The sequence below is a fragment of the Nelumbo nucifera genome, chromosome 3 (genome assembly GCF_055504915.1).
Source record: "Nelumbo nucifera cultivar China Antique chromosome 3, China Antique-T2T, whole genome shotgun sequence".
NCBI classification, from domain to species: domain Eukaryota; kingdom Viridiplantae; phylum Streptophyta; class Magnoliopsida; order Proteales; family Nelumbonaceae; genus Nelumbo; species Nelumbo nucifera.
The window spans coordinates 45,901,915-45,925,117 of record NC_142651.1 but is presented as its reverse complement, the minus strand read 5'-3'; the positions used below and the strand labels follow the sequence as shown (position 1 = coordinate 45,925,117).

General features: G+C 35.9%; 1 protein-coding gene across 8 annotated transcripts; it reads left to right on the top strand.

Annotated features, from left to right (window-relative positions):
• Nucleotides 1-23,203, top strand: LOC104611445 (uncharacterized). 8 transcript variants are annotated; one of them, XM_010278493.3, is made up of 19 exons: nt 103-257; nt 8,284-8,439; nt 14,569-14,697; nt 15,151-15,279; nt 15,748-15,876; nt 16,337-16,465; nt 16,934-17,062; nt 17,810-17,938; nt 18,680-18,910; nt 20,838-20,938; nt 21,026-21,110; nt 21,201-21,287; nt 21,372-21,467; nt 21,541-21,672; nt 21,758-21,858; nt 21,962-22,034; nt 22,155-22,217; nt 22,466-22,552; nt 22,656-23,203. In XM_010278493.3, the coding sequence occupies exons 2-18, from the start codon at nt 8,284-8,286 to the stop codon at nt 22,481-22,483; spliced, it is 1,917 nt and encodes a 638-aa protein (XP_010276795.1). In that variant the 5' UTR covers nt 103-257; the 3' UTR covers nt 22,484-22,552; nt 22,656-23,203. The 8 variants fall into 8 exon arrangements, with proteins under 8 accessions (XP_088755919.1, XP_010276795.1, XP_088755916.1 ...); XM_088899793.1 differs by lacking the exon at nt 8,284-8,439 and having other exon boundaries at nt 1-257; XM_088899790.1 differs by lacking the exon at nt 15,151-15,279.

Sequence of the window (23,203 nt, the reverse complement as noted above, 5' to 3'; positions counted from 1 at the left end):
TCCCACCATACATTGTGAATATCTCCCGTGAATAATAATGTATAAATACGGTAGATATTCTCAATACATGGTGGGATGTACGAAATCCTTGTGAGACGCCCTGTGTGAGGAGCAGATCCGGTCTCGTGCCCTGTGGGGCATAGATGTGAAAAATTCATTTGCGAATTGCGAATTGCGAATAGAATAACAAAACGAAGTTAGGGCTCAAGTTTATCGACGCTGCAACTACTAGTCACCGACTTCAAGAAGCTGCCAAGGTGCTCTTCTTCTTCTTCTTTCTTCTTCAATTACTCAAGGCTCGAGCTTATTCATTTATGGTTCTGGTTTTTCTTCTCTTCTTCTTTTTTGTCCTATCTTGTCTTCTTTGTAGACTCCGTACTGAATTGTTCTTGGATAGACGACATATCTGATACTCCGTACTGAATTTTCCTTCTCATTAATCTCTTCTATTTTGGAAGACCGTAGCGTGCTGTCATGTATTTTAAATTCAACCACAAAACCTGCGACTAAACGTATGTGATCTAGCTACTAAATGTTAATTGCTTATTTCGCTGAACTCTGTTTTTTTTTTTTTTTTTTAATTAACAAATGAAAACAGCTTATAAAAAGGCAGTTAGTCCCAAAACAAGATGGTCCACAAAAAGGGGTGAAAGAGTCAACTCCTAATTTCAGAATTAGATTGGTATAGGGTATTTCTGAACCGTAAATACTCTTAACAGAGTTTGTAATCAGTTAGTACCATCTTCTCTTGTTTTTTCTTCATGAAGGTACTATTGGTGTCCTTAGGCAGTAATGGACCTTTGGTTCATTATGAAATTTTCTTGTAGGCACATAATCAAGATGTAATAACATCGACAATTAATGAAAGACCTCTGATTATTTTATTTACGAAAACAGCATTACTTCAGACCAAATGGTTGAAAAGAAAGATTAATGCCTACAATGTCTGCTTTTATAGTTTTATTTGAATATGATGTTTTATTATTAAAAAGTTCAATTATAATTATTAGAAAATACTTGCTTGAGGCTTATGCCTCCTTGGGTGCAGGAGGTTTACACCTCTTTTGCACTCTGAACTATGCGTCACACCTCCGGGTGGTGGAATACCTCCCATTATGCTCCTGCATTTTAAAACATTGGTTTAAAGTCTTCTTCTTATCCTGCACATGTGTGGGCTGTGGGCTATCCGTTAAAATTAAAGAGAGTGTATGCCTTCAAGACAAAGATTAAGAGCACATAAATTAAGTTTTAAGATATACTTGTTTCAGTAAATCAAAAAAAGCAAGAAAAACTCTAGGAAGTACATTTTTAGAAGAGGATGTAAGTTATGGGACATCTACTTCAGGTATTGCCTTCATAATCATGCAGTGTAAAGGAAAACAATAATTTTGATTTTTTAACTATACCATATAGCATCTGTTCTTTTCTCCTCTCAAGACTGCTTGTGTACATTAATATTTGTATTTTGGAAACTCATATTAAAGCATGCCTTTGATGCCAATACCACTACTATTGTGATATCGATTGTTTGTTCAATTTGATCTTCAAAATTCTCTCCTACCTTATCTTCTACCTCCCAAAAAATATAACTAAACAAAAGGCAAAAACCTATGGCTACTTTAAATCATAGCTTTCTATTTTGTTTTTTATTTCTTTGTTGAGGATCCTCAACCCAACCCCCCAAAAAATAATAATAATAATAATAATAACTAAACAAAAGGCAAAAATGTATAGCTACTTTTCTTTGTTGAGGTTGTTGTAAACTACCAATAAATCACTTGCGCATAAGTCACTGGTAATTCTTAGTTTCTTTTGTCATTGTTCAACTATATTTTCTCATTTTTTATGCACAAATTACTGCTACATTATAAATAATGTCAAACATAGATTACTATTAGATTTGAGCCTTTTCACTTTAAAAGGAAGTCAAGTGTTAAACATCTTGATTTGAGGTCTCAAGTTGCTTTTATGTGATAATGGATGCTTGTGTCAGGCATCATTAGAAGATTTTTTTATTGCTTAAAATTATGAAATCTTGATTATGTACATGTCTATGTAAAATGTATATGAAGAAAGAAAATCAGAAAGCTCAATGGGTCACAATTTTATCAGTTAACTAAATGGTTAGATCATTTAACTCGTCAAAAATCATAAAATAACCGGGACATAAAAAGCTTATATTGTCATTGATTCAATTGCCCAGTCCAGTCCAAGTCTAATGGCACTGCCAAAATGTTCCACTCATCTTACTCGAAAATAATCTACTTATAAGTAGGGTTTCTCTTTTGGAAATGCCAAGGCAATTGGAGGCTTCTTCTCTTTCATGCAATTCTTATCATCTAGTTGTTCCCTGTGGTGAATGAACATGTCTTCAACCACCATATCACTGAATCCAGATCTTTCAGTCAGCCTACTACCACCTTGGAATCCCCTTCAACCACCAAATTCTCCAAGCTCATCTCTTTTGCAATCTGAACACCTTGTAAAACTGCATACAGTTCAGCCCTTAGAGAGTCCCCACTTCCTAGTTCCCACTAGTCCTGAATAGGGTGATACTACATTCCTTTCACCCTCCAATTCCAAAAGGGCCTGGGTTACCTTGGCTACTCCCATCAAAATTTTATTTTAAAAAACCTTCAAGAGGAGGTATCCAATTCAAGTATATTTTATCCTTCTACACTGAACTAGAAGCCACTGAATACCAGTTCCGCCAAATATGATCAAAGGAGAATTGTCAAATAAATCCAAAGCTAATAGCCAATGGATGACCTTTTTTTTTAATAAATGAATGCCAATGTATAAATCGATGCTGCTCTAGTGCACTTCCGTTGGCAAGTCTAAATCGATGCTGCTCTAGTGCACTTCCTCATTATTCTTCCCCTTCTCTTTGGCCATACAAAAGTAAATCTGTAAATGAATCAAACAACATCTTAATCTCCATTGGCAAGTTCCAGCTACACCCAAACAAAGAGAAAAACCAATTCCAAATATTTGTAGAAAAGGAATAGGATATTGGTAAGTGGTTACAAGATTCACAGTCTAATTTATAAAGAGTGCACTAGTTCGGGGAAATACTCAAAAAAGGCCTCTTCTTTTGCAAGTGATCCAAAGTGTTTACTTTCACATAGAACACTTCCCAACATAGAGCACTAATTTTAGGCGGAATAGGCTGACATCAAACTTCCTTAAAGGGGAAAGGTTGAGGGTTAGGGGACTGACAAAGGGTATTAACAAAAAAGAGCACAAGAAAAAAGACCTTTAGAACTTGGGCACCAAACTCTTCTACCAGGTTTAGAAGGCTCTAAACAAACTCTATCAAGAAGAAGCAAAAGCTCTGTCATAGAAGTGGATTCCTCATCCCTCAATCCCCTACAAAACCCAAAGTCCTAATTATTACCCAAAGGCAATATAGGAGGGAATAGAAATTTTGAGAGCACCTCATTTTTGTACAAGGAAGGAAATAAATCCTTTAAAGGCAGGTCACCAATCCAAATGTCTTCCTGAACACAAATTAAATTCCCTGAACATGCATCTTACCTACTATACTTTAGGAAAGAAAGAAGGATACCGTGAATTTCTTTCCAAGGTGCTGCCATAGTAGCCCGATGTGATACAGCAGCATCCCAATCACTCTCCGGCCTTCCATGAATGCTATCCGCCACTTCATGCCATAAACCTTTCCTTTCTAATGGCCACCTCTATTACCACTTCCTTAAGAGAGCTATATTCTTCTTGCTCACATTCCCAATACCCAACCCACCTTTGTCCTTGCTTCTACACACAATTTTCCATTTGATTAGGTGGTCTTTTCTAGCCTCTCTCCGCTCCCAAAGGAAATCCCTCGTTGCTTTTTCTAATTTCTTTGCTTCCCTTGGTGGAATACTAAAAAAGTGAGAAAGTAAATTAGTAGGTTAGCCAAAGGTTGATCTTATTAGGGTAATCCTACCTTTCAATGAGATATAATTTCCTTTTCCGCATGACCAATCCGGTAATCTCCTCTCACATCTTTCTACAATTGGATTCCAGAATCTACTTTTCTTGGGGTTGGCACCTAGAGGAAGACCCAAATAGGTCAGAGACCAAGGGGGTGGTTGGACACTAAGCAACCCACTACCAAAGTTAAGTCAATCTCCTCCATATTGATCCATGCTATGCAACTCTTTTAGATTCCTCACCCTCCTAGCATCTCCCCCTTCACAAAAAATTATGATATTATCTACAAATTGGAGGTGAGTGATTGAAACATTGTTTCTGCTTCAATTATCGAAAAAGAAACATTGTTTCTGCTTACTCTGCAACCCCTAAACTCATCTTCCTTATTAGCTCTAGAGAGGTGTCTACTAAAAACATCAGCCACTAAAGTAAGAAGGAAAGGTGAGAGAGGATCACCTTGCCTTAACCCTTTACAAGTTGGAAAGAAATCTTTCACCACTCCATTAACAAGGGTGGAAAATGACAAGATCGTGTACAACCAAACACCTAATTGCACCATCTCTCCCCAAACCCACACAATTGCATCACCTCTAACAAAAAGACCAATCCACCAAGTTGTAAGCCTTTTCCAACCCTAATTTGCAAACAAAGCCTTCCTTTCTAGATCTCTTCATTTCCTATACATTCATTGGCTATTAGAATTCGATCAATTATTTGTCTCTCTTGAATGAAAGCCCCTTGAAATTGGTTGATGATGGGGGGAAGTACTACTTTAATCTTTAAGGAAAGGACTTCAGCAATTTTTTGTTGTTACTGTAGAACTTTATGCTGCAATATTTGGGGTAAAAATGACTAGAGACATGGGAGCAGAAAGGTTGGTTCCTGAAGGCGACTTGAAATTAATAGTGGGGTGGTTAAAGAAAGGTGAAGGGGTGATTTGGAAGCTTAGAAATGAATACATGTGCTTTAAATGGCTTTCAATAGATACGGCGATTCAAATCAAATGGGTTAGGAGATCTGCCAATAGTTTAGCAGATGGCTTAGCAAAACAAGGAGTAAATACACAACATATGTACTATGCTCAGTTGTAATAAAGTCTGTGATACAGTGGGTAGGTTTGCCTTGTATTGGGTTAGACAATTTTTCATAACTTCTGGTTGTAATGTTCTCTTCTTTTTAATGATTGAATGAATTTCTGTGTTACTGATAAAAACAAAGAGAAAGGACCTTATCAATTATTTTGTAGATACAAGTCACCAAACTTATGAGTTGGAAGTCTTAAATTAAGGTTGGTAGCATTGGTTTATTTTGGAATTAAAGCCAAAAAGGTTGCATGGACTCCAAGGCTAATGATATGTGTATTCTAAAACTCAAAGACTTTCGCATTAACTCATCTTTTAACACTTTCCAAAAATCCTAATAGAAAGCCATTGTAAAGCCATCCGGTCCCAATACTTTAGATCTATCTATAGAAAAAGCTGTCCGTTTTATTTCCTCTTCCTTAAAATCCCTTTCTAGTCATCTTGCTGCCTCATCCTCTAGTAGTGGCCACTCTAACCCTTGAAAATCACATTCTTTCACCCAAAGGTCTTCTATAAATAGATTTGAAATGGTCCACAAAGATGTTGGCTATCTCATCTTGATTAGAGATCACTTCCCCATTTGTCTCCCATCTATTCACAAAGTTTTTATGCCTTTTACCATTGGCCATAGCATGGAAGAATTTTGTATTGCCATCCCCTCCTTGATCCATTTATGCCTTGATTTTTGTTTCCAACAGATTTCCTCCCTATCAAGGACTTCTTCCAACTTCTTTTTCAACTTCCATCTCAATTCCCTTTCTTCCACATTAAGGTTCCTCTGATTTTCCACACCTCATCCAATTCTTCAATATGGGATATTGGAGTAAGCTTCCTTTCTTCTATTCTTCCAAAATGTTCTTTATTCCACTCCTTTATCTTAGATCTCAATCTTTGCAGTTTCTTATGGAACTTGGTTCCCTTTGACCTCACCCCCCTTAAGTCTTCATTTTGGATGTGTCAACCACATATTTTCAAATCTAAAGGGAGTAGGACCACACAAAAAAATTTTAAGCCTAATCCAAAGTGACTCTAGGCAACACTCTAGACACCAATCCTTCTCAATGATTTTCCCAACTTATATTAAACAAAAACCTGTCTATCTTTGAACACAATAGGTTTTCATGAAAATTGGACCAAGTAAATTTAGTTTTCAAGGGGATCATTTTCAACTCTCACATGTCCATGAATTCATTAAATTTCATCATACCAGTAGTGGTTGACTGGTGGGGATTATTAGTTTCGTTGGAGAACCTTATCACATTGAAATCTTCACCCAAGTACATGTACCCTCCCACAACCCCATACTGCATACAGAGTTCCTCCCACATTTCATTCCTCTATAATTATTTGGTCCATAAACCTTAGTTAACACCCAAGTGAATCCATCCACCACATTCTTGAACTTTACCAGGATGGTATATCTACCAATTAGCTCCATCATTGATTCCAATACTTAATCCCTCCAAAGTGTAACTATACCCCCTAAATCCCCCCAAGACGGTGTCAATCCATCTTATACCCCCCGATCTCCACAAACTCTTGATCCATCTTCTATCCAACTCTACAAATTTAGTCTCTTGCAACAACACAACATTGGGATTCTTTCTTTTTTATAGATCCTTTATTACCCTCTTTTTCCTTGCATTCCCCAGGCCTCTTACGTTCCAACTGACTATTTCCAATACTCAACCTTTTATCTAAAACCCTCTTCCTCTCATCACTCTCCCTACTTGGGGTGTTTCCTTCTACCTTCCCTCCCATTATTTCAATATCACCCTTCACATCAGAAGTTAACCTCTCTACTTCCGTCTTTTTCTTCTTCCTCTTTTTCCTTTTTTTTCTTCACTCTTCCTAGAATACACTTTCCCCTTCTAATTCCCTTCCACCTTGTGAGCCCTTTGACTTTGTGTGTTATCCTGTATAGTTGGGTTGACCATGTCTTTCTCCATTTCCCTCTCCATCTCTTTCTTACATCTTTCCTTCCATACAAGGATCTTGAATACCCTCTTCAACTATTCCTTCCTTTATTTTGAGGATCTTTAAAAGAATCACTAATTAAAGCCCATACCCTTTCTAGAATTTCTTTTGCACCCCTCCTTTCTTCTACCTCCCTCTCTTCTATTCTTATTGTCACACTTTCACCTTCCCACTCCTTCAAGCTGGGTAGCTGGTGCCTGTTTCAGGCATCACACTAACATCAGTAACCATAACTGAAGGGACAAACATACCTGGAGTCGATGAGAATGGAATGCGTACAAAGGGACTGGGAGACCCTTGGTTGGAAGTCATCACAGCTGACCTATCCTCTAAACTGGGCTACTGCAAAGTGAGAGTGGGGAAGGTATTAGCTCTGTTTGCACCAAAATCCTTTTCTAGTACACCCTTCTCTGACACCTCATTGTGAACCTTCATTTTGACCAAGTACACTGCCTGCTCAATTTTGACCAAGTACACTGCCTGCTCATCTTCCTTTGCGTTTCCATGAATCAAATTCTCTTCTTTTTCTTCCAGAAACAGCTCTTCTGTTTTGAAGCTCTCTACCTCATTCATATCGATCATCAAATTTTGATCAATACTGCCCATGCTCGAGTATTCAAAAGATACTGAATCGTTACCACTACCATCAAAATCTGAGTCTTCATTTCGAACTATCTCCTTTCATTTCCTTGCATTTTTCTTTCTTTCCGCAATGCAGTTTATTTCCTCCACTACCTTTGATTCTTTAAACACAGAGTTTCTGCCAAGACTGTAGAGCTCCTTCCATAAACAGCATAAATCATTCAATCACCTCCTTACCTACGAACAATACCATCGCCATTTTAGTTTCCCTAACCTTCAAAGCTGTATTTCCTTTGGATCTGTAACTCTTGAGCACAAAGATCTTTTCTTCTATCTTCAGCACAAATGAACCTCTCCTCCATTTCAACTCTGTTTATCCTCAATCTTTTAAACTTTTTGCCCAACATAAAACTTAGAGCTGCAACTTGGGTGGGCTTGGGTTGAGCATTTGCTAAAATTTGAATAGGGTCAGGTGCTTGACGTGCACCCCTAATAAAACCTCCCAAAATTTTGTTATCTTAGTATGTTATCAGTTCACTAGGTCTATGACACAATTATTGCGAGATCTCATCTGTATTCCCTGTATTAAATACAATCTAATCTTTGTACCTTTCTAGTTTGATAAAATAATTAATTTGATCTATTAATTAATTTCCTATTCATTAATATTAAAATTCTCACTGATGTTACTTTCATTTTTTCTCAATAGATGCAAAATACTGGTCCACATGCTTCATCCAGGCCTATGTATAAAAAGAGGACTCGTGAGAGAGAAGACATTAGTTGGAAATACTGTACTGAAGTTGATGGGGATCGGTCCAGGCATTATAAGACCTATTCTCGTAAGAAGAAGGCCAACAAACAGGTTCTGATTTGGCATGGGGAAGACTCTTGGGACTTGGACTGATCTGGTCAGGGGTATTTTCGTCATTTTGACCAGTCACATGTGGGCTTGGGCTATAGCATCTTGTTCCTGTAGCTTAGTAGTGATTCTCTTTCAATTTTTAGTTTATTTGCATTAGTAGGTAGAAAGTTTTTATGTTTCTTGATGCACAAGATAAGGAGTGGCTTTTTTTGTACTTACGGTAAGAGTATTCCGGGTCACACAAGTCACTCTATAAATAGATGTATTCTCTTCCTTTTGAAGCTAATTGTTTATTTTGAGTTCTCTTGCAAGTTTGATGTATGGAGTGATTCCTACAACCCCTAGAGTGATTCTAGGAACCTTGGAGTGATTCCTTGGGATTTCTATCCCCCTCTCTCTTTCTGTCTTGTAATTGTTTGTTCCAACCCTATTGCATCAGTTTTGGTATCAGAGCATCAAGTTTCAAATGGCTCATTACAATGGTAGAAACATGAGAAGAAGATTAAGTGAACAAACTAAAGAAGAAGTGTTGCTTGCACTTATTAATCGGTAGACACCCTAGAAGCTCAAGGCAAACTATTGATGGAAGACCAAAAAGAAAAAAAAAAACAGCATTGGTGTTCTACATGGAGGATATGACGAGTTTTAAGGGTACTTTAAAAACTCAAGGTACTGCCATCAAGCCCCTAAGGACTGCCATCAAGCCCTTAAAGCCTTGAACTCTACAAACTCAAGGTACTTTAAATGATTTATATGACGAGTTGGAGAATTCTAAGACTAATATAGATGACTATCAGGATGATATTACTAGTAAAGTGAAGATAGAAGTTCCTAGTTTTAAGGGTGATATCGATCCACAAGCTTTATCCAATTGGATGGCAGAATTAGAGGTATACTTTGATTGGTTCGATATGTCAGATGAGAGATGGATTAGATTTGCTAAACTTAAACTTATAGACCATGCAAAAGTATAGTGGAGTGTGGAGAAAAGATTACAAAATATGGGTCAGCGTCCTATCACCCGTTTGGAAGATATTTTTCTTGATGAATATGTTATATATATAAAAAATTTTATTATATACTAAATGCTTATTATTTTATATAATATATACAAAGTTTAAGTTTTAACATATAATCAAATATTAATTAGTTGACACATGTCAATACATGTGTATGACATGTGTAAACACTTGAGCCAACTCATTTGGAAGATATAAAGTATCAATTGGAGGAAAATATTTGCCTAATGACTTCCTAGATGCTCTTCATGATGAGATGATGACATTGAGGCAAGGCAACTTATTTGTGTTTGAATACATTCTAAAGTTTGATGCGCTTACTATTAGATGTCAGTCTACAGAAAGTGAGAAGTAAAAAATTAGTCCAATTTCGGAATGGTGTAAGGGTTGATATTCAAAGGGAAATGATGACCGCACAAGTTTATGATGTAGGTTATGTTTTTCAAATGGCTCTTAAAATAGAGAAGAGCTTGAAGCAAGAGAATAGTAGGAGGCTTGGCATTCAATCTAGGGAGCCAGCAACCCTTAAGAGTTTAGATGAGGGTAGAGCCACTAAACCTAAATCTCATAATGCTGTTCTAGTAAGGGAAAGAATATCATGATTGATGCTAATAAAAGGGGAACAACAGAAAATACTTGTTTCAGGTGTGGTGGAAAGGGCCACTATGCATTTCAATACCCCAATAAAAATCTACACATAGGGTGTGGGAAGGAAGGACAAGTGAAAGATAATGGAGGCCTTGGCGAAGAATACATTGGATCTAAACATGAAGAAGAAGACGACAACAATCTTGTTGGAGTTAGACATATTTTAGCATCATCTAAAGAAGAAAAGAAAGAAGATTGGCTTTGTACAACGATCTTCCTCACCTTTGTCAAGAGTGGAGACAACTTTGCAAGCTAATAATTTGTGATGGTAGCAACATGAATGTGGTTTCTACAGCAACTGTTGAAAGGCTCAATTTAGTTGCACAACCTTACCCTCAACCATGCAAGATTGCCTGATTAAACAAGATGACTCTTCAGGTAGAACAAAGAGCTCTTGTTTCTATTTTCTATGGGTCTTATGCCGATGATATTTGGTGTGATGTTGTTCTTATGAATGTTACACATTAGGCCGACCATGGCTTTACATAGGAATATATACCATTGTGGGAAAGAAAATACATAATTACTAATGGAAAGAGAATTGTTATGAAACTTGAAACCTATGTCACCTAATGAGATCAAGAAGCAACACATACCCCTATTTAAGAGGTACTTAAGGAGGTTGAAGACTTGCTGGCTGATTTTTCAGATTTGATCCTAGATAAGTTGCCTGATGAATTACCACCTCTACGTGATGTCCAACATGCAATATACTTGATTCCCGGGTTCCAACTACCTAATTTGCCTACATACCAATTGAATCTCATAGAACATGCTGAGTTAGAGGCAAGTGGATTATCTATTGAACAAGGGCTTCATTAGAGAAAGTTTCAGCCCATGTGCTATTATTGGCTCTACTCACTCCCAAGAATGATGACTCATGGAGGATGTGTGTTGATAGTAGAACAATCAACAAGATTACAATCAAGTAATGGTTCTCCATTCCTTGCTTAAATGGCATATTGGATATGATGATCGAAGGTACAATTTTCTCTAAGATTGATCTTAGAAGCGGATGTCACGAAATTACGATTTGTCTTGGAGATGAATGGAAAACCACTTTTAAGACAAAGGAAGGCCTCTATGAGTGGTTTGTTATGCCTTTTGCTTAACTAATGCTCCCAACACTTTCGTGAAAGTTATGACTTAGGTACTTTGTCCTTTTATTGATCATTTCTTGGTTGTTTATATTGATGGCATTCTTAGATACAACCATACTCTTGATGACCTTCTCGACCATTTACAAGTGATGAGAGCCTTACGCCAGGAAAAGCTCTACACCATCAACTTAAAGAAGTGTTCTTTTATGACACCTATTGTTATCTTTTTAGGAGTTGTTATGTATCTTTTGAAGGTGTTAAGGCTGATCCTGACAATCTTTTGAAGGTGTTAAGGCTGATCCTGACAAGGTGACAGCTATACTTGATTGACCCAGCCCCACTAACATCCATTAAGTGAGAAACTTTCACGGATTAACTATTTTTTATAGGAATCATAAGGAATTTCAGTACTATTATGGCACCAATTACAGAAGCTATGAAAAAGGGGGAATTTGTTTGGTTTAAGGCTGCAACTAAAGCCTTTGAAACTATCAAGCAAAGGATGATTGAGACCCCAATGTTACAACTGCCCAACTTTTCAAAAATCTATGAGGTGTTTTGTGATGCTTCTCAAGTTGGAATAGGTGGTGTGCTTATGCAAGAAGGACATTCTATAGCTTTTCATAGTGAAAAGCTTAATGAAGCTAGACTTAAGTACTCCACATATGACAAGGAATTCTATTCTACTATGCAATGTCTTTGGCATTGGTGTTATTATTTAACTTTTCAAGAGTTTGTTTTGTATTTAGTAGTTGACATCAGAAATGAGTTGAATTTTTAGTAGAATGTAACTTTGTGATTAAGCATATAGCTAGTGCTGAGAACCGAGTAGCTGATGCATTGAGCCGTGTGGTGTACATGCTTCATTCTATACAACTTGTGGGGTTCGATTGGCTGAAGCAAGATTATGCTGGTTGCAAGGATTTCGACATCATTAATGGTTCTTTACAGGCTGGACAACAATCTGAATATCCTGGCTTTTCTATCCGTGATGGTTATTTATTCAAGGGAACTTGCTTGTGTCTTTCTAACGCTTCACTATTTGATTATGTTATGTGGGAGTTACATGCAGGTGGAATTGCTGGGCATTTTGGTCAAGATAAGACCATTGCTTTGGTAGGTCGCTTTTATTGGCCTAGCCTTAAGGTTGATGCTGATCATGTGATCAAACAGTTCAGAATTTGTCAATTGGAAAAAGGGAGAAATAAAAATGCAGGGTTGTACTCCCCTTTACCAATCCCACATGAGCCTTTTCAAAACCTCTCTATGGATTTTGTCTTAGGTCTGCCCAAGATAGTAAGGGGTCATGATTCAATTTATGTTGTGGTAGACAGATTCTCAAAAATGGTCCACTTTATTCCTTGTAGTAAGAATATAGATACTTCACATGTGGCAAACCTATTATTTAGGGAAGTTGTTTGTTTACATGGTGTTCTTGTTACTATTGTTTCTGATCGCGATGCTAAGTTTACGAGTTACTTTTGCAAGACACTTTGGAAACTTCCCAATACAAAATTGAAGTTCTCATCTAATGACCAAATTGTGGTAGTTAATAGGAGCCTTGGTGATTTGTTACATTGTTTAATTGGTGATTATACTTCCAAGTGGGATCTCATCCTACCTATGGCTGAATCTGCTTAAAGCAGTTTAGTTAATAGTTCAATTGGAAGAAGTCCCTTTGAGATAGTTACTGGAATTCAGCCTAAGAGGTCTATTGATGTATTGATTTGGTGTCTTTGCCACAAGATGCTAGGACTAGCGTAGAGGCTGAAGGCTTTCATCTCCACATGAGAGAAACCCATGATGAAGTTAGATGCAGGATTGCTCTTAGCAATGATTCATACAAAGACCAAGTTGATTTACATAGGCACCTAGCTGATTTTCAGGAGGGTGATATGGTTATGGTGCGTGTACGTCCTGAATGCTTTCCTAAGGGCTTTTGTAAGAAGCTTTACTCAAAGATTGCAAGCCCCTATAAGATCACTAAGAAAATCAGTTCTAATGCCTATGTCCTAGAACTGCCAAGTAACATGGGAATTAGCCTAGTATTCAATTTTGAAGACCTAAGTGCATATCATGGCCATAGTGATTGTCCCATAGTCCCATTGCCTAAGCTGCCTTTGGTTCCATCTACTGATGTGTCTGAAGATATCTTTGGTTTGAAGTTTATTTCTATAGCAAGTGGGGGTTATCAAACGTTTCTTGTAAAGTGGAAGAATCTACCTCTTTTAGAATGTTCATGGATTATAACTGAAGACTTGTATTGTCTTAATCCAGAACTTTATGAGCAATATCATGCCTTTAACTCGCTAGGGTCGAGTTATTTTAAGCCAGGGAGAGACGATGGGGATTGGCCCAGGCATTATAAGATCTATTCTCGTAAGAAGAAGGCAAACAAACAGGTTCTGATTTGGAATGGGGAAGACTCTTGGGACTTGGACCAATCTGGTCAGGGGTATTTTCGTCATTTTGACCAGACCCATGTGGGTTTGGGCTATAACATTTTGTTCCTCTATCTTAGTAGTGATTCTCTTTCAATTTTTAGTTGATTTGCATTAGTAAGTAGAAAGTTATTTCTTGATGCACAAGTTATGGAGTGGCTTTTTTGTAATTATGGTGAACAGTATTCCAGGCCACACAAGTCACTCTATAAATAGATGTATTCTCTTCCTTTTGAAGCTTAATGATTTCTTTGAAGTATTCTTGCAATTTTGCTGTATGGAGTGATTAGTACAAACCCTATAGTGATTCTAGGACCCTTGGACTGATTCCTTAATCTCTCTCTCTCTCTCTCTCTCTCTCTCTCTCTCTCTCTCTCTCTCTCTCTCTTGTAATAGTTTGTTCCAGGCCTACTGCATCAGAAGTACACAAATGCAGAAAAAGTGGAAGAGTACTACTTGAATGTAACTATTGTGGAACAAGATACCACCGTACTAGTGGGGTATTTGAATAAAGTTACATCTAACACATATTGGCAAGGATGTAAAAGCCTGCCCTAATGTTCCTCCTCATGTTCAAGACTTGATCAGGCGTGATCTTGGAGAAAATATTCTTAAGAAACAAAAACAACAACCTACTGCTTCTGAACTGATAAAAAAAAAGCTACTGCATCTGAACATATACAGATTACAAGTAGTTGTGATAACTCTTCCATAACTTGCAGAAAAGTACATATAAAGCCTGAAATCATTTGCAATATGCAATTGGACAATGTGCAAACTGTAGCAGCTTTAGTGTCAAGCTAGGAACAAAATAGAAATAACTTTGAAATTCATCCTGTCCATCGCTCTTGGTTTTATGAAGTCCTTTAATTTTCCCATATATTATAATATTCTTGTAATTAATTATGATTTTCTTTTCAGGATGGCAAGAAGAAAGAGCAAGAATTTGAAATGCAAGACAGTATTGAAGAATTACTTCAGTGCCAAACTACCCCTACTGTGCATGGGAACAAAGAAGACTCTAAATTTGAAGGGTCCCCATTCCATATGGTACAAGTTTTTCATTGAATTCCTATATTTTTATTTCTTTCTTGTTAATTTTCCTATCGAGAAAGTATGCAATCTAGGTTACACTAGTGGAACCAGAATTATATTGCTGACATGATGCCATGATAAGGATGTTTGATGACAGCTGAATGGCTTACTTTTGTAATTTAGTGGATAAGTCATTAAGTAGGTTGTAAACTACTTAGAGGCTCAATGGAATTTCAGGTTGATTACTATACACCTAAATATTTCATTACATACTGTTTTACTTAATAGAAGATAAAGTAATAAGCCATTCAGTTCAGCCACTTTGGATCCAAAATCATCCAAAAAATAATTAATAACATGGATAATAACTTTGAAGTTCATCCTATCCATTGTTCTTGGTTTTATCAAGTCCATCAATTTTTCCCATCCATTATAATATCTTGTAATTAATTATGATTTTCTTTTCAGGATGGTAAGAAGAAAGAACAAGAATTTGAAATGCAAGACTGTATTAAAGAATTACTTCAGTGCCAAACTACCCCTACTGTGCATGGGAACAATGAAGAATCTAAATTTGAAGGGCCATCATTCCATGTGGTACAAGTTTTTCATTGAATCCCTATATTTTCAACTCTTTCTTGTTAATTTTCTTATCGAGAAAGCATGCAATCTAGGTTACATTAGTGGAACTAGAATTATGTCAATGACATGATGTCATGATAAGGCCGTTTGACAGCAGCTGAAGCAGCTGAACTGAATGGCTTATTTCTGTAATTTAGTGGATAAGTCATTAAGTAGGTTGTAAGCTCCTTACTGGCTCAATGGAATTTCAGGTTGATTATTATACCCCTAAATATTTCATTACATACTATTTTATTCAATAAAAAGATAAAGCAATAAGCCATTCAGTTCAGCCACTTTGGGTCCAAAATCATCCAAAAACTAACTAATAACATGGATAATAACTTTGAAGTTCATGCTATCCGTTGCTCTTGGTTTTATCAAGTCCTTCAATTTTTCCCATACATTATAATATCTTGCAATTAATTATGATTTTCTTTTCAGGATGGTAAGAAGAAAGAGCAAGAATTTGAAATGCAAGACAGTATTAAAGAATTACTTCAGTGCCATACTACCCCTACCGTGCTTGGTAACAAAGAAGAATCTAAATTTGGAGGGGCCTCATTCCATGTGGTACAAGTTTTTCATTGAATTCCTATATTTTTAACTCTTTCTTGTTAATTTTCTTATCAAGAAAGTATGCAATCTAAGTTACATTAGTAGTACCAGAGTTATGTCGATGACATGATGTCATGATAAGGCCGTTTGGTAACAGCTGAACTGAAAGGCTTATTTCTGTAATTTAGTGGATAAGTCATTAAGTGGGTTGTAAGCTCCTTAGTTGCTCAATGGAATTTCAGGTTGATTACTATATCCCTAAATATTTCATTACATACTATTTTATTCAATAAAAGATAAAGCAATAAGCCATTCATCTCAGCCACTTTTGGTCCAAAATCTTCCAAAAAATAATTAATAAACATGGATAATAACTTTGAAGTTCATCCTATCCATTGCTCTTTGTTTTATCAAGTCCTTTAATTTTTCCCATACATTATAATATTCTTGTAATTAATTATGATTTTCTTTTCAGGACGGCAAGAAGATAGAGCAAGAATTTGAAATGCAAAACAGTATTGAAGAATTGCTTCAGTGCCAAACTACCCCTACTGTGCATGGGAACAATGAAGAATCTAAATTTGAAGGGGCCTCATTCCATGTGGTACAAGCTTTTCATTGAATTCCTACATTTATAACTCTTTCTTGTTAATTTTCTTATCGAGAAAGCATGCAATCTAGGTTACATTAGTGGAACCAGAATTATGTCGATGGCATGATGTCATGATAAGGCTGTTTGACAACAGCTGAAGCAGCTGAACTGAATGGCTTATTTCTGTAATTTAGTTGGTAAGTCATTAAGTAGGTTGTAAGCTCCTTACTGGCTCAATGGAATTTCAGGTTGATTACTTTACCCCTAAATATTTCATTACATACTATTTTATTCAAGGAAAGATAAAGCAATAAGCCATTCAGTTCAGCCACTTTGGGTCCAAAACCATCCAAAAAATAATTAATAACATGGATAATTACTTTGAAGTTCATCCTATCCATTGCTCTTGGTTTTATGAAGTCCTTTGCTTTTTCCCATGCATTATAATATTCTTGTAATTAATTATGAATTTCTTTTCAGGATGGCAAGAAGAAAGAGCAAGAATTTGAAATGCAAGACAGTATTAAAGAATTAATTCTGTGCCAAACTACCCGTACTGTGCATGGGAACAGAGATGAATCTAAATTTGAAGGGGCTTCATTACATGTGGTACAACTTTTTCATTGAATTCTGACATTTTTAACTCCTTGTTAATTTTCTTCTCAAGAAAGTATGCAATCTAGGTTAAATTAGTATTTAGTAGTACCAGAATTATGTTGATGACATGATGTCATGACAAGGCCGTTTGATAAGAGCTTAATTATTTCTGTAATTTAGTGGGCAATTCATTAAGTGGGTTGTAAGCTCATTAGTTTCTCAATTTAACTTCAGTTTGATTACTATATCTCTAAATATTTCATTACATGCTATTTTATTCAATAAAAGATAAAGCAATAAGCCATTCAGCTCAGCCACTTTGGGTCCAAAATCTTCCAAAAAATAATTCTTTTTGGTGAGTAATAGTATAATTTCCTTACATGCTATTTTATTCAATAAAAGATAAAGCAATAAGCCATTCAGCTCAGCCACTTTGGGTCCAAAATCTTCCAAAAAATAATTTTTTTGATGAGTAATAGTAAAATTTTATTTATTCAAAAACTGATTTAGAGTTGTGATTTCATACATCATCCCACAGAGATGCACGGGCTGCAGCCCCTCCTAGAAGCTTACAAGTAAACTAGGAAAAAAAATACAGGAATCACAGCTGAACCCAAAACAATTCTTCCAAAAAATAATTAATAGCCATGGATAACAACTTTGAAGTTCATCCTATCCATTGTTCTTGGTTTTATCAAGCCCTTTAATTTTTCCTATACATTATAATATTCTTGTAATTAATTATGATTTTCTTTTCAGGATGATAAGAAGAAAGAGCAAGAATTTGAAATGCAAGACAGTATTAAAGAATTACTTCAGTGCCAAATTACCCCTACTGTGCATGGGAATAAAGCAGAATCTAAATCTGAAGGGGCCTCAGTCCATGTGGTACAAGTTTTTCACTGAATTTCTATATTTTCAACTCTTGTTTTTCTTTTTGAGAAAGTGTGCAATCTAGGTTACATTAGTAGTACCAGAATTTATGTCAATGACATGATGTCATAATAAAGCTGTTTGATAAGAGCTGAAGCAGCAGAACTGAATGGCTTATTTCTATAATTTAGTTGATAAATCATTAAGTAGGTTGTAAGCTCCTTACTGGCTCAATGGAATTTCAGGTTGATTACTATACCCCTAAATATTTCATTACATACTATTTTATTCAGTAAAAGATAAAGCAATAACCCATTCAGTTCAGCCACATTGGATCCAAAATCTTCCAAAAAATAATTAATAACCTACTCATCAAACAAAATTAATAACCTTGGATAAATATCGCTATTTTATTGTGCAAGGTGCCAACCAGCTGGTTGGTAAGGCCTCCTGCTGATCATAGCGGAGACTTGGGATCAAATCCCACCTGCACCTGGGTTTTGGGTTGGGGGGCGGGGATGCGCTACCCCAATGGCATTATAATAAAATACATCGCTATTTTATTGTTGGTGTCTCTTACCATCAATGGCATTATAATAAAATGTATTACTGCAATATAGTACTCATTGATATGGAGGTTGGACAACTGTGTATAATGACTTTATGATTACTTTATACATTCAATATTACATTTTTTAAATAGTATTTCCATATACATGGTTAGCATATATAAGTCCTAATAAAGTGTATCATTAGATTCTAGAAAGGGTAAGAAATATTGAGGCTCAATTGCAACAATTGCAACATCTTCAAGCCCTTGAGCCTAAAATACAGAAGCTGGAGCAATTAATAAGCACACAATTGATGGAATGGAAGTCAGAAATGCTCCAGGGGTTCGCTTTGCTGTCACTCCAAGTTCAAAGGTCTTTTGGAGTGCCTGAAGCCAGCATGGACCAGGACCACACCAAAGAGGCAATCAATTTTCAGGTATGTAATTGATCTTGGCAGTTGTTCTCCCACATACAAAGCGGTGCAACTTGAATGGGTATTGACATGCTTAAGGCCAATCCAAGCCTAACCCTAGGAATTGAATATGAAACCTGGGAATGAATTTGAGCCACTGGCATTAGCTATATATGCATTAGTAGGTGGTAGCACAGCCCAGGTTGAGTTAGGTTTAGGTTAATGAGTTGGCTTTCCAAATTTCTGCTAGAAAGCCTCAAAATGTCAAGTTGTTAAGCTTGAGGAGTTTTCAACTATAGACCTCTCAATAGCAAGACAATAACCCAACTGCTATCACAATTCATATTGGCATGTATCTAACTATCTATGTTGCTTGAGTTAAGGTATCTTACCCGATGAGTTTGGGTTTATCTTTTGCAGCCTGAGCTTCAATTCATCCCTAACAAAATAGGGGTGCAAGTTGGGCGGGTTGGGCCGGGTTTATGGTCAACCCGATTTTCCCAACCCGAGCCCAGCCTGCATTGTAATTTGATGCACTTGGATTGTGCTCGGGTTGGTCAATGAACCCACTCTAAAATTATACATATATAAATGTACTTATACAAATATATATATACATATATTTATGTATATATGTAAATATGTATACAAATGTTATATATACAAATATGTATGTATCCATATGTAAATATGTATGCAACATTTTCACATATACACGTATGTATAAATGTATATAGTTGGGCCGGGTTCTGGCTACCTAAGGGCTAGGCCCAAGGCTAGCCTGTGTAAAATTCCGGGCTGGGCCCACTCAAGTTGCACATCTATTGCAAAACTTGCACCCCTACCCCAACATAAGAATCTAAAAAATAGTAGTAGAATTTTTCATTCCATCTAGCATGATCAAATTCCACTGAATGATCTATAAATTCAATTAGTAATAAATTTTATAGTTGATGCTTTAAAATCTATCAATAACATTACATTGAGCAATGGTGGATTTACACTCTTGAATATGGGAATTTTAACATTTAGAGGTAATGAAGCTTTGAGTTGATCAAAACAAAAATGAAGCTTTGAGCTACCCAGTCATTTTCTAAAAATGTCCATGCAGTAGTCTGTTCACCCTATTCAAAGTATGATACGGCATCCACTGTATTTTGTTGTAGTTTTATATTAATGGTGCTTGTGAATTTTGGTGTTTTTCTGTATATAGTAGTACTCTAGTTCATAATTAGAAAATTCTTTCATTAGTTTTCAGTATGCGATCATCTCAGGAAGTTAAAATGCATTATAGGGTAATTTATTCTATCTTTGGTAAGTTTACTTGACTTTATTATCTTCAATCAATGGTTAAAGTCTTAAAATAATCTTAATTCTATATTTTACAAGAATAGTAGACATGTTTTCAGGATTTCTTTATTTTCTTTTTTATTTCCTCAAGAGATTTTGGTTTTAAGTACAGTTAACATGTTTTTGGATAGTCTTGGGTGCCTGAAATCTTCTAGCCCTATATCAGGATCCTAGTTTATGGATAAGACTAATACCAAATTTTTCATATAAGTCAATTTATTTTCTTTTTAAAATTAACATCTTTATCTGTTTATGGGGTTCCTAATAATGTATTAATAAAAAATACTTTGGTACAATTTATCAAAAAAAAAATACTGTGGTACAGAAACATGTTTTCTGGTACCATTTTCACAAGATGCACCTTGAGATGTAGATATTGCAACTTGATCTCTAAACTGTTGCACCCCATGTGTTTGCAAGACCAATGTTTTTTTATTAGCAACTTTGCAAAACCAATGTTAGTGTTGCACTTATGGTGGATCATTATGCATTTCATGTCAATAATACTTTGGGGCTTTTTATTTTCTTTTAAACTGAAATAAATCTTTGTTTTCAAAGGCTTTCTCAACTTCATAGTAACTATGCCTTTTCTTATTTGTAGACACAGGTGGTGTTTCCACATGCTTCAGATTTTCCTTCTTTCACCGAGTTGGAGAAAAAAGCAATTATATATGCTTTATTTAATCCTGTTGGACCGCTTGAGTAAGCAGATGCATATACCTATTATTATTATTATTTGTTGCCACATATAACATTAATTACTCTATATAACAATATCCTTTTATATAGTGAAAATTTGGTAATTCTGTGGAAGTTTCACCTAACAAGGTCGGAGCTTCTTTGTGTGAGAGATGGCAAGTGTGTTTCTAGTGCTGTAAGTATTCAAGACAGACTATGGTGTTTCACATTACATATTAACCTCTATAACAAGGAGTTAAAATACAAAGATTTGTTTCTCATGCAGGTTATGAATTGTGTGGTGGATGTACTAGTGCATGAACAGTTTGGTAATGGTTTGGTAAAACACCATTACTTTCCCACATCTTTTGCGGTAAGATTTCAATTTATATTTACATTCAATTTACTAAGATGACCTACCATTTCTTATCTGCCAATTTCCTAATTGTAAATGCAGGAAAAGATTCTAAAAGATGAACCTCCAAGTCTTGAGGAGTTGAAAGTTTTTTATGAACCAAGTATACTTAAATATGACTTGTTGCAATGTGAATTGGTACGTCTTGGATAACACACGCAATAGATAAATTAATTTTGAAGTACAACTAACTATAATATTTTGCAAACAGTTATTCATCCCCCTTTGTGTTGATTCCCACTGGTTCATATATGTCATAAATCTAAGAGACAAGAGGGTGGAAGTTCTTAACAGCCTACCAATGTCTGGATTCACTGTAGAGCTTAATTATCTGTCTAGAATGGTTTGTATTGCAGTAAATATTGTTTTAATTGTTCTCATCATCACCTGTTGCCATGTGCTAATCAAAGATTGCGCTTAATTTTCAGAAAGAAACTTGTAATGAAATTATGAGTAGCTTGAGTGGAAGACCCATGGCGATTACAGAATGGCCTGTGTTAATTCCCGAGCTTCCTATTCAAAAAGCCAAGTAATTGATTTAATAATTGATGCCTTTAGTATTAACTTTGACATTTTTAGTAACTATAACGGATCAGATGCAGATGTTTAAATGGTTGTTGTTATTGTAACAGTTATGATTGTGGTATATTCATGATATGTTATATGGAGTATTGGGATGGACGACTAATGAAGTCCTTTGCACAGGTAATTGAAAATTGAGTTCCAAAAACTTTTTCTTTTTTTATGCCTTGTTTCATGAAACGTTTTGTGTTTCTTAAACCTTTTTTTTTTATTTATATGTTGTTTAACATTTCCAAAATATAGGATGATATCCCATACTTGCGGATGAAGATTATAGCTGATTTGTTGTTGCACCCAGAAAACAAGGTATTTGAAGCAATTAAAAAGGATCGGTTTCTCTAGTTTTTTCTTCATATATATCACACCATCTCAATCATGAAATTGGTTGATTCATGATATATTAAATGGAGCCAACTCAAAAAACTGTTGTAGTTTAAGCCCAAAAATTAGGTCACTTCAGATTAGGTTGTCCCATATCATACTGCCTGTCCATTGTACTCTCTTAGTATGTATATAGTATTACAATTTCATAAGAGATAATATTCTTTTTGTAGGTAACACTTATAAGATGATGCTTCTCCAATGTAATTTTGAAACGTCTCATCTGGGAAACTCCAAAGGCAAATGTCATAGACATAGAGGTTAGTAAGAGCTATCTCTAATCATGACTAAAGAAGCCACGTGAATCTATTATCGTTCCTCTTTTGTTTCAGCATCACTAACTCGCTTGGTATTGGCATCCAGAGGGTCACTCCAGATCATCACAATGATTCCATTTGGAGGAAACCAGCCAACGGCATCTTAAAAATCAACCTCGGTGACGATGGGAGCTTCTCATTCAGAAGGGCGTTCATTTTTGTCATGGGGAGAGCAATTAGTTTCTGTTGTTCTAACCCGAGGAGAGGTTGAAGCTTTGGGCTTTTTTTTTCAATGAATTGCTATTTGCCAAGGAATTAAATCTCTCGGCAATTTGTTTAGAAGGTGATTCACAAAATCTTGGATCGTTCCTACTTCCTGGGAATAGCTCTGCCGTCCCACTGTGGCTATGCAAATATATAGCAGATTGCAGGATCTGTGGCCGAATGCTAAGGTTGAGGGAGTGTGGATGTATACGTAATGATGTGTATAGTCTATTCAATACATTTTCATCCTACTGATGTTTCTCTTTTTAACTTAGCAAATGGCAAAGAATTGTAAAAAATGTTTTGTTTTTAGTTTCCAGAACTGATTTTTCTGTAGGCTCAGTTTGGAAAGAGTGTAAATACAAATATGTACTGTACAGTCTTGTATTT

Coding starts and splice junctions, on each gene's coding strand:
- LOC104611445 (XM_010278493.3), top strand. CDS start 8,284: ATGCAAAATACTGGTCCACATGCTTCATCCAGGCCTATGTATAAAAAG. Junction 15,280..15,747: donor AAGGGCCATCATTCCATGTG/GTACAAGTTTTT, acceptor TTTTCTTTTCAG/GATGGTAAGAAGAAAGAGCA. Junction 16,466..16,933: donor AAGGGGCCTCATTCCATGTG/GTACAAGCTTTT, acceptor ATTTCTTTTCAG/GATGGCAAGAAGAAAGAGCA.